General features: G+C 38.0%; 1 protein-coding gene across 5 annotated transcripts in view; it reads right to left on the reverse strand.

Annotated features, from left to right (window-relative positions):
• Positions 1–17,619, reverse strand: part of LOC307115275 (leucine-rich repeat-containing protein 37B-like) — an 86,192-nt gene that overhangs the window by 20,928 nt on the left and 47,645 nt on the right. For all 5 annotated transcript variants that reach the window (XR_013815101.1, XM_079798436.1, XM_079798434.1 and 2 more), the window contains 5 exons: positions 13,343–13,414; positions 10,790–10,861; positions 10,068–10,148; positions 875–946; positions 115–189 (listed from right to left, as the gene is read on the reverse strand). Coding sequence is in view for 4 of the 5 variants with exons in the window: in XM_079798436.1 (XP_079654562.1) it covers positions 115–189; positions 875–946; positions 10,068–10,148; positions 10,790–10,861; positions 13,343–13,414 (372 nt within the window). In the remaining variant the exon portion in view is untranslated. The remainder of the gene's footprint in view (positions 1–114; positions 190–874; positions 947–10,067; positions 10,149–10,789; positions 10,862–13,342; positions 13,415–17,619) is intronic.

The following is a 17,619-nucleotide window of genomic DNA, read 5'->3' on the forward strand; positions in this document are numbered from 1 at the left end:
AGAGTGAATTTTACTTAATAAAATTTATACCTCAATAAACCTGACTTACAAAAATAATAAAGCAAACCTAAAATAATAACTAAGTGAAAATAAATATAAGAAAAACCAACTTACAGTTTTTCTAGTGTAAGGGTCATCTTGAGGATGTTATCAACTGTTGTAAGTGACACTTGGGTTGCTCCCATGTCTCTGAAGGAGAAGGACCAAACATGCATGATATGAACTAAAGACAAAAATTCTCTATCTAAAAAGACATTTAACAACATTGGGTTACTTCAATTCTGGCTTCTCTGTCAAGCCAACTCAAGAATTTATTTGCCATAGGTGATATTTTCCGAGAGCTCTTCTTGAAGAAATTTAAATTTATTTGCATCATCAAATCAATTACTTTGGTGAACAGTACAATCTGTGTTTGTTATTTTTACCATTATCCTATTTGTCTTTCTCAATTGCAACCACCACTTGATTATTCTTTTTAATAAATATATTATATATATTAAATATATATATACATATATATACATGTATATATATGTATGTGTATATATATATATATATATATATATATATATATATATATATATTATAACTTATTCCTTTTCCTCCTGAGATCCATGTTACTTCTACATGCATCTACATGTTTCATGTCTGAATGTGTTCTTCAACCCTGCTCCCCTTCCTCCCTTCCTCTCCTGGCTGTTTTGCCCTTGTACAGTCTTTCTTAATAAATTTTCTGTGCCACTAGTCACTTTCAATAACCCAGTTAAAATTTAAATTATGACTTTTTAATCAAAATGCAAAATATTTAATCTTTGATGAAAGTAATAAAGAGCAAAAATCATCTCATGAGCCATGAAATTGTTGCAATACTTACAGATATTTCAATGCTGGCAAATTAAAAAGATATGGATCTTGAACAGTTGTCAGAGGATTACGATTGAGAATTCTGCAAAATACAATAGAATTAAAGCTGTCCGCTAGTTATTTTCAATAACTGCCATGAAAGCTTATATTCATTTTGTTGGTACAAAACTTGAAGGTTAAAAAAATAATTTTCTGTCTTTACCTTTGGATCACCCTTAAGAATCCCTAAAGCATTCTTTTTTTGGGGAACTACCCAGGTCTCTAAATGATAAAATGGAGAAGAGCATGTAAAATAAATGGGGGAAAAGTGGATAGCAAATAAAAAAGTATGCCAAAGAACTTTTTAGATTGAAAACGCTATTAATGCCCGACCAGTGAGACTCTGGTTGAGCGCTGACCTATGAACCATGAGGTAACAGTTCAATTCCCAGGTCAGGGCACAATCCCAGGGTTGTGGGTTTGATTCCCCAGTATGGGGAGTGCAAGAGGCAGCCAATCAATGATTCTCTCTCATCATTAATGTTTCCATCTCTCCCTCTCTCTTCCTCTCTGAAATCAATAAAAATACATTTAAAAAGAGAAAAAAAGAAAACCCTGTTAGTGACTCTGCTGATAGGAAGCTCCTGCTCAACAGGAAATACTATTTCTAGTGTCCTCCATAATTCAAGATGCTTTTCTTTCATCTCCAGAAATTTTTAAAAATCCATTTTAAACCACCAGTTAAAGAGAAAAATAGGTCTAACTCCTTGGTTTTGGAGCAAAAAAAAAAAGGATAAATCTATGAGGAACTGGTGAAAGCATGCTCCTATCACATACTCCCATGTGTATTTTTGTATCACAGGCTTTGTTACATTGTATGTAGATCACTTGTTTACTTGCCAATTTCTTGGACTGTTAGTGCCTGACATTTACTAGGCATTTAATAGATGTTTGTTTAATAAATAAGTAACATTTTGGTTATATATCAACAAAATGAACAAATTTGTTAATTGACACACATTTTTATTCCCAAAGCTGAAATAAATGTTCTTCTCAATTCTATAAACATACAAGTAAAACAAGACAAACAAAAAACAAAAAGAAAATCTGTCTTTAGGTTAACTACTCAAAAGTCATTAGAATATTTTTGCAGACTATTATAAAGATTATTATCACAGCTAAGATCTATTAGGCTGCTGAGCATCTGTTATGAACATTTCATATTTAATCCTCACAATAACTTTATTGATATATATTATTACCCCGTTTTACAAATGAGGAAGCTGAGGCACAGAGAGGTTATATAAGTTGTCCTAGATTGTCAAGCTAGTGAAAAGCAGAGCTGGAATTTGAACTCAGTTCTGACCTTAAAACCCATGTTTAAGCTCTATTAAGAAAAGGGATTAAAAATAGCTGTTACTTTAACCTTAATTCTGAGACCACTAGACATAGAAATACCTTTTCAAATTTCATGTACCCATCTGGGACAGCCTCTATGAGAATTAAATTTTTTTCTTTTTATTCCTGTTTGCGAATGATTGCCCATGATTAAATATTTAACTAGCTTATAGTCATTGAGACTTCAGAAATTCAAAACCATGTTGTAGGCAAATCAGTGAGAATGGTGGAGTAAGGACACGTAGAAATTCATTCCTAAAAAACAACTGACAAAAAATGGTCCAATCAACTTTTTCAAACTCTGTAAATTTAACCATCAGGCTTGGAGGAATCCAGGGAACATTTAGTCAAGAGAAATTATTGATTTCTGTAAGAACGGTGATCTGTGTTGCTTTAACTCATCCTAGAGCTTTGTTCTCCATCTTTGGGGTAACCGTGAAAAACAGCCCACAGCCCCAGTCCCACCGAAAGCAGAATGGAATGAAATCATATTCCCAAAGATCTGTCGTTTACCTGTCTGATGGTTCCCTGGAAGACCACACTTTAAAGGCTTGTTTCTGACCCGAGAGCTGCCTAGCCTCTAAAGCCTCTGTCCTCAGAGGGTATTTTGTGAAAACCATTTCATGTGTATGTTTTAACATGGCAGCTGCTGAGGCTAAAAGTTGATATAAAAAATAGGCTAACAAAAAAAGTTAAAAGGAAAAGCTGAGAAATGAGATGTCCATAGAGACTTTGAAGTACTCCAACATATGCCCGGGAAACTGGAAGACCATGAAACATATTCCCCGGAATCTAAAAATAAAAACTATTACCACTAGCCTGGCTGGTGTGGTTCAGTGGTTGAGCATTGACCAATTCCTGGTCAAGGCACATGCCCAGGTTGCAGGCTTGATCTCCAGTGTGGGACATGCAGGAGGCAGCAGATCATTAATTCTCTCTCATCACTGATGTTTTTCTCTCTTTCTCCCTCTCCCTTCTTCTCTGAAATCAATAAAAATATATTTTAAGTAAACAAACAGGACTATTACCACTAATACGTTCAGCAAGGTTGCAGGATACAAGACCAATATGAAAAAAATTAGCTGTAATTCTCTACACATTGAGCAATGAGTAATCCAAAACTGAAATTAAGAAAATAATCCTATATAATAAAAGCCTAATATACAAAGTGTCCAGTCGACTGTTTGGCCATTCAACCAATCAAAAAATAATGTGCTAATGATATGCTAACACCACTCAACCATTCACTATGACATGCATTGACCACCAGCGGGCAGATGCTCCGACTGGTAGGTTAGCTTGCTGCTGGGGTCCAGCCGATTGGGACTGAGTGAGATGGTCCGGACATGCCCTGGAGCCCTCCTGTGGTCCCTCTCCAGCTGGCCAACCTCCCGCATCTCTCCCCATCCCCGATTGTGCACCAGTGGAGTCCCTCGGTCTGGCCCGTGCCCTCTTGCAATCCGGGACTCCTCAGGGGGTCAGAGACAGTTTTGGCCCAATCCTGCAGTCCAGGCCTAGGGACCCCCACCAGTGCAAGAATTCGTGTACAGAATGGGCCTCTAGTTCCATCTATAACGCATGAAAAAGAATGAAATACTTAGTAAAAAAATCAACCAAACTTCATGACTCATACTGAAAACTAAAACAGCATTGCTTAAAGAAATTAAGATGTAAGTAAATGGAAAGATATGCTGTGTTCATGGATCAGAAGATGATACTGTTAATTAAAATGGCTCTACTCTCCAAATTAATCTATTGTTTCAATGCAACACCTATCAAAATCCCAACTGACTTTTCAAAAATTTACAAGCTAATTCTAAAATCATGTGGCAATTCAAAGGACAGAGAAAGCCAAAACAATCTTGATAAAGAACAACGTGGGAAGACTCATAGGCCCTGGGTTCAAAACCCAATTCAAAGCTCAACAATCACAGTGTGGTACTGGCATAAGGCTAGACATATAAATCAATGGACCAAATTGACAGTCCAGAAAGAAACCCTCACATGTATTGTCTATTTATTTTTAACAAGGATGCCAAAACAATTCAATGTGCAAAGAATCATCTTTTCAAATGGGGCTGAGACAACTGTATATCCACATGCAAAATAATGAAGTTGGATTCTGCCTATACTTCACACCATATATAAAAATTAACTCAAAATGAATCAAATACCTAAATGTAAGAGTTAAAACTATACAACTCTTAGAAGAAAGCAAGGAGTAAATCTCTATGGCTTTTATATTAGCCCAATAGTTTCTTAGATATGATACTAAAAGCACAAACAACTAAAGGAAAAATAGATTATCCTATCTAATAATAGACAAATATGCAAATTGACCATACCTCCGACACACCCACAAGCCACGCCCACCATTCAATCAGAGCGAGTATGCAAATTAACCCAAACCAAGATGGCTACAGCCACAGAGAGCAAGGTTTCCTAGGTAACAGAGGAAGCCAAGCTTTCTGCCTGCCCTTGCCAGGCCTAAGCCTCCACTCAAGCTACAAAGTTTCAATTATAGAAGGTAAACAAATTCAAACAAATGGCGGAAGAATGGAGCTTGAGAGAGCAGGCCAGGGTTGCCGCCGGCAACAGGGGAAGTAAAGCTTTCCGCACACCCTGGCCAGGCCCACCCGCTTAAGGCAACAAAGTTTCAATTATAACACCAACACAAATGGCTGCCGGCCTCGAGGGAGCCCCAGGCTTGGCTCTGCTCCAGGCTACAAAGTTTCAATTGTAGAAGGAAAATAAATTCCAGATACCAGGGCCTCCGCTTGCGTTGCCAGGGGGTGTGGCCCGCCTGCAAACCACCACAGGCCCCTCGCTCAGGCCGCCCCATGCCCCAAGGGAACCCCACCCTGATCAGGGACACCCTTCAGGGCAAACCAGCTGGCCCCCACCCCTTTACCAAGCCTCTATCCGATCTAATAAAAAAGCACTATGCAGAATGATCATCACTGCAACACACAATATAGCTGCCCCCATGTGGTCAAAGATCCTGCCCCCATGTGGACACAAGATGGCCAGCAGGAGAGGGCAGTTGGGAGGCACCTGGCCTGCAAGGGAGGGCAGTTGAGAGGGACCAGGCCTGCAAGGGAGGGCAGTTGGAGGTGATCAACCCTGCAGGAGAGGGCAGTTAGGGGTAACCAGGCCGGCAGAGGAGGGAAGTTGGGGGCAAACAGGCTGGCAGCAGAGTGGTTAGGGGGTGATCAGGCTGGCAGGCAGAAGCAGTTAGGGGCAATCAGGAAGGCAGGCAGGCAAGCAGTTGGGAGCCAGCAATCCTGGATTGTGAGAGGGATCCCATATTGGAGAGGGTACAGGCTGGGCTGAGGGACAACCCCCCTCCGTGCACGAATTTCGTGCACCGGGCCTCTAGTAACTTTATAAAAATGAAAGACTTCTAGGCCTCAAAAGACACTATCAAGAAAATGAGAAGAGAACTCATAGAATGGGAGAAAATATTTTCTATATATATTTGATAAATTCCTACATCCAGAATATATAAAGATCTCTTACAACTCAATAAAAAGCAAATAACCAAATTTTAAAATGGGCAAAAGATTTAAAGACATTTCTCCAAAAGAGATATAATGGCCCATAAGCACATGGAAAGATGCTCAATGTCTTAAGTCATTAGGGAAGTATAAATCAAAGCCACTATGAGATACTACTTTACATTCACTAAGATGGCTATAACCAAGCAAAGAGACAGTAATGAATGCTGGCAATGACATGGAGGAATTGGAATCCTTAGACATTGTTGGTGAGAATGCGAAATAGTGAAGCCACTATGGGAGACAGTTGGGCAGTTCCTCAAAAAAACTAAACATAGAGTTGCTATATGAGCCAGGAATTTCACTCCTGTGTATGCACCCAAGAGAATTAAAAACATATATCCAGCCCTTGCTGATTTCTCAGTGGTTAGAGCATCGACCTGAGGACTGAAGGGTTCCAGGTTTGATTCTGATTAAGGGCACATGCCCGGGTTGTGGGCTGGATCCCCAGTTAGGGGCATGCAGGAGGCAACCAAACAATGATTCTCTCTCATCAGTGATGTTTCTCTCTTTCTCCCTTTCCCTTCCTCTCTGAAATCAATATCTATCTATCTATATATATATATATATATATATATATATATATATATATATATTATATGGTTTTTATTGATTTCAGAGAGGAAGGGAAAGGGAGAAAGAGAGAAACATCACTGATGGTTATATATATATATATATATATATATATATATATATATATATATCCATACAAACACTTGTACGTGAACGTCCATAGTAGCATTAGTCATAATAACTAAATAAAAAGAATAGAAAATTAGTTGCAAAACTCATAAGTGGTTCTGCCTCTTATTAAGAGTGTGAAACTAGGCAAGTTATTCAATGTCTTTAAGCTTCAATGGGGATAATATCTACATCACAAGAATTGTTGGGAAAATGAGAATGAGATATAGTGTGAGCTAACTTGTAATGAGCATTTACCATGTACCACGCACTATTCTAAGAGCTTTAGGCACACTATCTTATTTGTATAGTCATTAAAGTACTAAGTATAGTGCCTGAAACATAATAAGCACCTAATAAAGGTAGGTGTCAAAGAAACATTATGGGCAGAGGAAGAATTACTATGCTTTTGAGAGAAAGAAGACACTTTACTATGCAGATGGGAAGAATAAGATGCAGTTGGAAGAAGTAAAGTCTCATTGTAGCTGTTGGGTATGACAATCTCAAAACTTTTGAACCATTACAAATAAAACCACCACCCTAAATCATCCCAATGGATAGTAATTTTTATCTTCAGTGCTTATGCCTTCTGGAATCTAAAAAGGAGCTGCCAGGATTTCTGTACCTACCAAAACCTGATGACAATACATGTAGTGTCTTGCATGCTCACAACTATCTAAAGGAAACGAATCAATGCTAGTTGAACAGGGGAGCATTCGGGTGTCTATGTGACCACAGCTCAATTCGCCTTCATAGTGTGGACTAATATACCTCACTGATATTCTCAACAGTGTGGGAAATATTTCAATAGGTATAAGGCTTGGATTTTACTTTTTCTCTTACTGATTATGTTTGTAGCACAATATTGATGAAACACAGACACGCATCATGTGAATGTGCTCCATCTTGGTAAGCTATAGCCTTTCTACATTGTAGAGTCCTTCGCTTTCTAAAATCATGGAGCTTGTATTTTTAGAATAAATGAAGTGAACTAAAAGAAGTTTTTAAAATGAGCCACCAGTCCTAGCTGGTTTGGCTCAGTGGATAGAGCGTCAGCCTGCAGACTGAAGGGTCCCAGGTTCAATTCCGGTCAAGGGCACATGCCTGGGTTGCGGGCTTGATTCCATTGTGGGGCATGCAGGAGGCAGCCGATCAATGATTCTCTCTCATCATTGATGTTTCTGTCTCTTTCTTTCCCTTCCTCTCTGAAATCAATAAAAATGTGTGTTTTCTTAAATAAAATAAGCCATCAATTTGGACCTGTGTAGGTGAATGAAGGAGAATCACTTTAACGTCAGAAAAAAATAGTATAACATTTAGGATTATCAACCACTGCTGGTTTTCCATAATATATTTCATTCCTGATTTTATCCAAAAGAAATAGCCTTATGACTACCATTCAAAAAGTGTTACTGTATTAATACACTCTTGGCATGTCTCTGAGGTGGATTTCAGATCCAAAATGGATTCTTTACCACACTGTTAACTTGTTCACTCAGCGTTTGTCAATAACATAGACTTCACTCAATAAACTTACTGAATTATAATTACCTGAAACCCAGGGGTGAATCAAGGTTTTGTGGAGCCTGAACCTCATCTGTTTTTGGAAATCCTAATAAAAATATGCAAAATTGTGAATATGGAAATTGCTAAGCCCCTCCCACTTGCTGGAACGTGGAAGGGACTTATGCAGGTGAAGGACTCTGAAGCTTAAGCTTCATCCAATTCATGATAAATCCACCTCACACTTACTACAAACTTATTTAATGCAGGGGAAAATATTGTTCCAACTTATAAAAACACCGGCAATATATTATATAGATGATAAAATGACTTGGGAAGAGATGCAATTTAATTTGTATCTCATGATGGCAAACGTTTCCTGAAGCAAGTTAGTTTTGCCCATAAGATTTGGCCCAAAACAAAGGAGCCCAGCGCCCAACACTCACTTATGGTTTTCTGACAACCTTTTGAAAGTACTCTGAGTTAGTTTTAGAAATACAGCTCTATTCAAATCACTTGATAGGGATATTAATTTATTTCTAACACCAGGTAGCTCTGATCCTTTCATTAACTTTTCTGTCATTTAAGATGAACCCAGAAACTCAAGATAAACAAATTGGAGCCTACTCTGTTACAAATCTTCTTTTGACACGTCCCCCAGTCCCCATTTTGTCTCCCTCCTATCTTGTTACCTGTTGCAGAGATGCTGGCATGGCTCTCATATGTTTTCCCATCAACATTCACCTTACTCCTTCCAGTATAAAGTTTCTTGGGGATAAAGTCCCTGTCCAGTCCTTCTTTGTACCCCAGCACTTAGTACATGCTGATACTGTTTTTGAATGAATGAATTTTTTTCAACTGTGATTCCACAATTTTTGGTTATTTCCCCTTGTACTACCTTCATAACTATGGTGAAACTCAGATTCTTATAGGAGACTCTCAGTATTACACAATGCTTAGTAAAGGTGGTGAGTTTACGACATTGTATTGATGCTACCAAAACCTCTTGGTGTAGGGACCTAATGAGCATGCTCTGTAATGCGTTGACCAAAGGAAAACTGGCTGTCAGTGTTCTTTCCCCAAGTGAGGCATCATCAAATTAACGAGGGAAGAGGGGAGGCCGTTACAGGTGGACATCTGCAGGAACTGTCAATCCAACTCCAGGCACACCCTGAACACCCGCATCTAACCTGAAATGAATTGTGTGAAACTGGACTTCTGTACCACAAGACAGTAAGAGAGTCTTTTCCAAAGACAAGATTGGAAGACAATATTCATCTTGAGTCTAAAATCCTTTTCAGGCCACTGAACATACCCACTATGATTTGCTTGTGCCACAGAGAAGTCATAGAATTTTCTAACTGAAAGGGAATAAAACCCATACTTCATACTGAGGAGTAGTCAGGAAAGAAATTGGAATGAGGCTACAGCTATGTATTTTCTTGGTTCCAGCATCACTTGGAATAGTTTTGCACACCACAACTTAACATAATCAGCATATTTTCCCATACTTCAAAGATTCACTTCAAGGTATATAGATTCTGAAAAATGATGTTCTAATTGGGAAAAGCTGTGCCCTGTGGCAGCTTTTTAGGAATTCTTTCTGCTTTACCATTTAAAAGAGACTCAGGAGGAAGCATCCACATCTTTTGCTCCCTGGAGAACTCTGAGTGAAACTTAATTCTTCCAGTTCTATGTTGCATACACATGAGCAGTTAGGAACTTTGCACATGAGCAGGAATCAAAGTCAAATTCAGAAGTGGAATTTCAAGGACCATTCATATATTGGAGCAGAAGCAATACTGGGATTCCCATGACAGTGATACTGCGAATGTTATCTGCTTAGTGCCTTGTATTGCACATGCCAAAGGTTAGTTCTGGAGAAAGCAGAGCATGCCATATATGAGTTAGACAAGTCTCTTGAACTCTTTGTACCTTAGTTTCCTCATTTGAAAGGGAAAAAGAAGGGCTCTTAAGCCAAACTTTTCGAAAGAGTTCAAACTGAGCTCATACCCAGCCAACCAATCCGTGTATGATGTTTTTACACATAGCTTTTTACATGAGTTCATCTTCTATTTCACTTACAACTTGTGTAAAAACTGCATTCCATGCGAGGCCTGAAATGTTCCAAAGTTCACTTTTGTGATTGAATTGCAACCAAGATTTCTACAAAAGACAGACACAAGCAAAATAAGAGAGAAAAAGAATTCTTTCAGATCATTTATCTTTTAGCAGAGATTCTAATTTATATATGATAAAACCACAATAATACCTCTGTACACTAAATAAATCTCACTGTGAGAGATATTTGCTTATGGTTTATGCTTTCATGCTTATACATGTTGTGTATTAGATACAGAACAGTAAGCGCTCAAAAAATACTTTCATTAATTGATCTTTCTCTAGAGTAGGGATACACAACTTCAACACTATTGACATTTTGGGCTTGATGATTTTTTATTACGGGGGGCTGTCCTGTGCCTTGTAGTATGTAAAACAACAACTCTAGCCTCTACCCACTAGATGCCAGGAGCAAATCTACAGTTCTGACAACATAAACTCTCTTTGGATACTACCAAGTGTCACCTGGGGTAAAATCACCCTGGTTGAGAACCATAGAATGGTTCATTCTGAATGTGAGAGAATTCTCACACTAATCTATACTAGAGACAAATAGGATTTGCTACATAACTTTAGTAGCTTTCTACTAATAAAATTTTAATCTTATTTCAAAATAAATAACAAAAAGGTTTACAATTATGTTTTATCAATTTTCTAAACACAATGAAGTTATATTTATAACTTACATGTATTGTAAAAAAGGTAGTGACTCGAAGGCATTCCTTTCAATAAATTCTATTTTATTGCAGGATAAATCTCTAGAAAAAGAAAATAATGCCTCAATTAGCTATTAGATATCTAACGAGTAGCAATAAGTGGTAAGAGGTTAGAATAATATTGAATATGCAGCTTTAGTCTAAACTCTAAACCTTAAGAATTGTAATTTGAACCATCCAGAGCCCCTTATGCTACCCTCACCACTCCTAAGACTCTCACCTTCATGATCTTCATAAATACAACATACAACTATGGATCTTGATAGATTCTGGAGGAAATCTTTTCTGAGATCAGAAGAATTGATTAGAAGACCCTTTGTGGTCTCATCAAATTTAGATTATGAGCTCTAAGTTTATATATCTTCATGTATATTTATAAATTTCTAACATTAAAAGAAATAGTCTCACATAAACACACCTTCCTGGATAACTTCTGTTTTTCTAGGCAAATTCAATACCAGAAGAAATAAAAGATGCCTTTTCACATACCTTAAAAGGAAGTGACTGTTCTACATAATACAGAACTTTGAACTAATACAGAACTTTGAGCTAATGATACTTTCTATTATACTAATAGAAATTCATTTCTTATTTTACATTGCTTTAATACCCATGAATTTAATTGCTTCAGTTGTACAGTGGTGGGATAACTGAAAACAACATGGTGCTAGATTTTTATTTGAAAACACCAGCTCTCCTCTATAATTGACTGTCTTATTTCCATTGATTCTACTTGAGTCCCTCACTTTTCTCCTGGAGTGTCAGCTTGCAGACCAAAAGGTCCTAGGTTCAATGCTGGTCAAGGGCATGTACCTTGGTTGCAGGCTCCTTTCTGGCCCGGGCCCTGGTCAGGGCTCATGCAGGAGGCAACCAATTGATGTGTTTCTATTACATTGATGACTCTCTCTGTCTTTCCCTCTCTCTCCCACTCTCCCTAAAAATCAATGGAAAAATATCCTTGGGTGAGGATTACCAAAAACAAAACAAACAAAAACAGAAATGTACTTTTATTATTTCATGGCTCCCACTTGTGTGCCACTGCAGCACATTGTCTTCCTCTAGTACTTGTGCTCTATGGTTTGAGTTTATATGCTTATCTTCCCTATGAGATCATGAATTACCAGAAGGGTAGGAACCCTGACGTACCTATCTTTGTGCCTTAGTTCTAGGTACAGTGCTTGGTATGTTCTTTTTTAGCTTGCTTACTGATTGGCATTTTTTAGTGGATGGCAATACTTACGCTAGCATGAAATAGTTAGCTTACAAAGTATTTCACAGTAGAAGTAATGAATGACCTAACCTATTGAGCAGTTATATACTTAATTTTATTTCCTCCAAATTGTATGTAAGGTTTGGAAGCGAGATGCAAGACCAATACAAAAGTGGATGTCCCTCTGAAGCTTGAAAGTTTTGATAATACAAACGACTATTTTCAGTGTCATGTGAGGCTCTTTATACCTACTTCACTTAAGTGTTCTACATTTGCAAAAAGAACCCACTTGCTAAAGAGTATCATTAATTAGCTTAATAAGGATTAATGACATACACAACTCTAGGTGCCATGAACCAAGAATCATAATTGAGTTTTTATACCAAAGAGCATCTCTCTATTTCTAGGTAAAGAGAATTACTAGGCAAACATTTCTTCTTTGACAAGGAGGCTGGAGAGCTTTTTATTTTGAAATTAGTGAAGTTAGGGGCATTTCTGATATGCTTACTTAGTGTAGTCATTTGTAACAATTGACCATCATTTTAAATATTTACTTTTAGTATTGGTATAACAATTCCTGCATTGAAATCCTCAACACCAATTTGCTCTCTTGGTAACTTAATATGTTCTTAATAATATTGTTTACATAATTCATCTGCTTAAACATTTAATGTGTAAATGTTAATCACATTTAGATTAAAATTATCTAAAAAATCTGGTTAATGGCATTCAAATTAATGTAAATGTTCTATATTTTCATGTCCTACAGGAGACAATTTCAGATTAAACTGAATTCCTCTCATTTTACTAAATCAACATTTTAAAACCTTTTCAGTAAAGGCCAGACAGTAAGGATTTGCAAGCCACAGACAGTCTATCTTGCATATTCTTCTTTTTTTCTTTTCTTTTACAGCCCTTCAAAAGTATAAAAATTATTCTTAACTTATGTCCTCTAAGAAACACACAAACATAGGCATGCTATGATCCATGTCCCCTAAACTAAATATAAGCAGATGGCATATGAACACTTATATAACAAGGTACATATGTGTGTGCATAATTACTCAGATCTCATTGCCACTTTTACTCAATAACTGAAGAGTTTTTCCTATCTATATCTTGTCTATATCATTATAAAATGAAAATACATAAGAAATATTAAATGTAAGAAATGGGCTGGAGCCCAACACAGACTTACAGAATTATATAATTTTATTGCTGGGAGAAATTGTAGAGATGATCTCATTTGAACCCTTTATCTATTTTACATATATTAATACTAAAAAACTCATAAATAAATATAATTAACTTACAAATACTGGAGGGAAAACAGGCCTTCAAACGAATCCTTACGTAATTCCCTCAAATTATTTCCACTGAGATTTCTGAAAAATGAAAACATTATTTCTGGATCAAAATGCAAAATAACTACAACTATGTACTGCACAGAAAAATATATAAGGAAACATGGGTAATGGTGCCATCGAAATACCCTAATTTTTATTTAATTGAAGGAAGATAATCTGTTCTTTATTCAAACCTTTTTTCTCACGTCTTCTTTGTGTAAACAATAGGCCATTCTAGAATTGATTCACTTTCCTTCCTCAGCTTTCTGTCTGTCCAAAGAACTTATCAATACTTGAAATTATATCTATTTATTTGTTATATTTATATATATTTTTTCATATTATACATTTGGAAACCCCTTAAGAACTGGCATAATTTGTCTATTTTGTTCTTGGGCCTGTAATCCTGGCACATAGCAGATGTTCCATAAATACTTTTGCCATGATTTCAGAAAATGACAGACATCATTTTCAGTATACTACTTTTATTTAAAGCAAATCATCCATTTACCATCACTCTTGAGGGTAAGGACAGCTTTATAGATAGGAAAAGAAATGTCTTTCTTCTCCCCTACATTTGACTCTTAATCTTTGGAGACAAGAGCCCTGTGAGAATTTTATAAAAGCTATGGACCCTTTCCCTAGAAAAGTGCACTTTCTTGAATACATGGAAAAGTGTGCATGTAATTTCCAGTTGTTGATTATCCCTTTAGGGCAGAGGTCCATGAATAGGATTGAATGGATTGAAATCAGGGGGCCAAACCTGAATGGGAAATAAAATTACATCTCTATTTTCACAAGCCTCTACCTAAAATTAGCATGTTGCCTTGCATTGTGAATGTAGGCAACAAATCATAGTAGACTAGCAATAGTAGTTCATTGGGTCTCCAATAAAATCACAGATATTTTCATATAATGTATTTGTTGCACATAACTCAAAATATCATTTATTAATTCTCATCACTACCTTGAAGTTATAACAGTTATTAGACCAACCACTATAGCTTGTTATTTAATATGTTAAGAGAAGGAGATTTGCCCTGGTTGGTTTTGCTCAGTCATTAGAGCATTGGCCCACAGACCAAAGGGCATGTATCTCAGTTGCAGGTTCAATCCTTGGGCCCAATGTCAGCAGGCGGCAGTTAATCAATGTGTCTCTCTCATGTGGATTTTTTTTCTTTCTCTCTCTCTCTCCCCGTCCTTCCTCCTTTCCATCCTTTCCAAAAAAATCAATTGAAAAATATCTTTGGTTGAGGATTAAATTTAAAAATAAAATAAAAAGAGAAGTAGATTTATTAATAATCTTTTAAAAATATTTGGAAATCTACATGTCAATAATAGGTTTACTTTATTTTCCTATATATTTTAACTTATGAATCATTTAAAAACATAGTCCTTAAGAACATAGACTTCTGCAGATCACCAGAGATATATGGGGGGAAAAAAGGTTAAGAAATCGTGCACTGGCCCTAGCTGTTTTGGTTCAGTGGATAGTGTCGGACTGCAGACTGAAGGGTTCCAGGTTTGATTCTGGTCAGGGCACATGACTGGATTGCACGCTCAGCCCCAGTGTAGGACATGCAGGAGGTAACCGATCAGTGATTCTCTCTTATCATTGATGTTTCTATCTCCCTCTCCATCTCTGAATCAATAAAAAATATATTTTAAAAAATGAAATCATGCACTTGGGGACCATTGACCCTAAGTTAGGAACCTCTCCCTTATAAAGAATAAATCTCAAGCTGGCTTAGGAATCTTCAAACCTTATGTGAGTTATGTTATTGTGTATCAACTCCCAAACACAAGTTTTTTCAAAATTAATGTTTAAAGTTCAATTTATTTAAAAAATATGTAATGTAGATTCTTATGGCTCAAAATTCCAAAGGTATATGGTACACAATCCAAAGTGTTTTCCTAGATCATCTTTCAGACTACCCCACTCCCTCTACTTCTTAAAGGAAACTAGTGTCATTTTTTTCTTGTGCCAAATGACTTGCATTTTAATTACCAGATACTATCATGGAAAAAAATAAACTATATATAGTTTCAAAAAATTCATATTAAAAACAACTGCCTGTTTTGTTTTTTTCCCCCCTTACCAATAAGATATCAGACTAAGGAAGGAATCTTTAGGGTATTCAAAAACCCTGTTTTTAGATTATTATGACTAGTATGTCTTTTGTTATTATTTGAGACATCATTTATGACATCTATTAAATTTGAACTAATAATATGACACACAAACTATCTTGGAAATGTCATTTAATTACTTGGAATGTAAGTATTTCTTCCCAAATCACTTATGTGCCTAAATGGACTTTTCTACACATCAATAAATAAAGATAAGCAAAAGAAAAGTGGGCAAAAAAGAATAAGACAAATTCAGAAAAGAAATAGAAATGTTCAATAAATATATAAATCTATTTAAATTCACAAGTAATAAAAAAATTCAAATGTAGTCAGGACCGTTTTATTCACCCATTTTTAAATCTGCCAAAAAAAATAGAGACTATCCAGTGGTAGGAGGGTAGAGGGAAACATGCTGTTGTGGCCCACTGATTGGAGTGTAAGTTGGCACAACTTCTTTGAGGCAATTAAATTGTGATATCAATATAATCTTCACCCGAACAAGTCCATTTCTAAATATCTATTCTACATAAATACCTGCCCATGTTCCAAAAAATGCATGTACAAGAATGTTTGTTGCAGCAATACATGTAACAAGAAAACTGGACATAGTCTAGACATCCATCAATAGAGGGATTATTAAACTATGGAATGTTATGCAGGAGTTTACATGAATTGGGTAACCCTCTATGTACCAAGAAGGAAATATGTCTAAGATATATTGTGAGGTGAAAGAATCAAGTTGTCAGATGTTGCCATTTATGTTTTAAAAAATGTAAAAGTCACACAACATACCTATTTTGCTATCTGTAAATATGTATGTAGGCCAATGCATGGGAAAAGGTCTGTGATGAAATATAGTAAACATAAGAGTAGCAGTTAAGTTAGGGTGGTGGATGAGGGCACAAGCAGGGTTTTCACTATACCTGCTATTTCATTTTTATATATTGAGAAAACTAGAGGCCTAGTGCACGAAATTCGTGCATGGGGGGGGGGTCCCTCAGCCCAGTCTGCACCCTCTCCAAACCAGGACTCTTGGGGGATGTCTGACTACCTCTCTCAATCCGGGACTGCTGGCACCTAACCACTTGCCTGCCTGCCTGCCTGATCACCTCTAACCCCTCTGCCTTGCTGATCACCTCTAACCCCTCTGCCTGCCTGCCTGATTGCCCCTAACCACCTCTGCTTGCCTGCCTGATTGCCCCTAACTGCTCCCCTACTGGCCTCATTGCCCATAATGGCTGCCCTGCTGGCCTGATCATCCCTAACCACCTCTGCCTCGCCCTGCACCCAGGACCCAGGATTCATTCCTCCAGGTGATTGCAGGCACCCGGGACCCAGACTTCCCACCCTCTGGCCAGCCACAGGCACCCAGGATCCAGGCTGGCTTCACCCAAGCCTGCTGCAACCAGAGGCACTGGCACCCAGGACCACAGTGCAGGTAGCTTGTCCCTCTCCCGGGCCGCAGGCACAGGCACAGCCGCTGGTGCCTGGGACCACGGAGCGGGCGGCTTGTCCCTCTCCCAGGATGCAAGCACAGCCGCTGGTGCCTGGGACTGCGGGGACCATGGAGCATGCAGATTGTCCCTCTCCCGGGCCGCAGCCCCAGCTGCTGGCACCTGGGACCGCAGGGCATGTGGCTTGTCCCTCTCCCAGGCCGGATTATAGGCGCAGGCGCAGCCGATGGTGCCTGAGACCACGGGGCATTCGGCTTGTCACTCTTTGGGGCCAGGTCGCAGGTGCAGGTGCAGTCACTGGTGCCTGGGACTTCGGGGTGTGTAGCTTGTCCCTCTCCCGGGCCGCAGCCCCAGCCGTTGGCGCCCAGGACCATGGGGTGGGCGGCTTTCCTCTCTCCTGGGCCACAGCCCGGCTGGTTCCCATTTTTCTCTGCCCAGTGTTGAGTTGCTGAGCCGTTAGGGTGTGACGGTGTGATGACCATTTGCATATTAGCTCTTATTATATAGGATAATCATGTATTACTTGTTATAATGGAAAATAAGTTTAAATTGACTCTGATTTTAAAGAGAGCCTACCAAATTTCATTTTTAAAGTAAACAGAATTGCAATCTACAGATGTTGATTTGGGAGATACCTTTCCTCAGAACTACTGACCTCAA

The sequence above is a fragment of the Cnephaeus nilssonii genome (genome assembly GCF_951640355.1).
Source record: "Cnephaeus nilssonii genome assembly, chromosome: 19".
NCBI lineage: Eukaryota > Metazoa > Chordata > Mammalia > Chiroptera > Vespertilionidae > Cnephaeus > Cnephaeus nilssonii.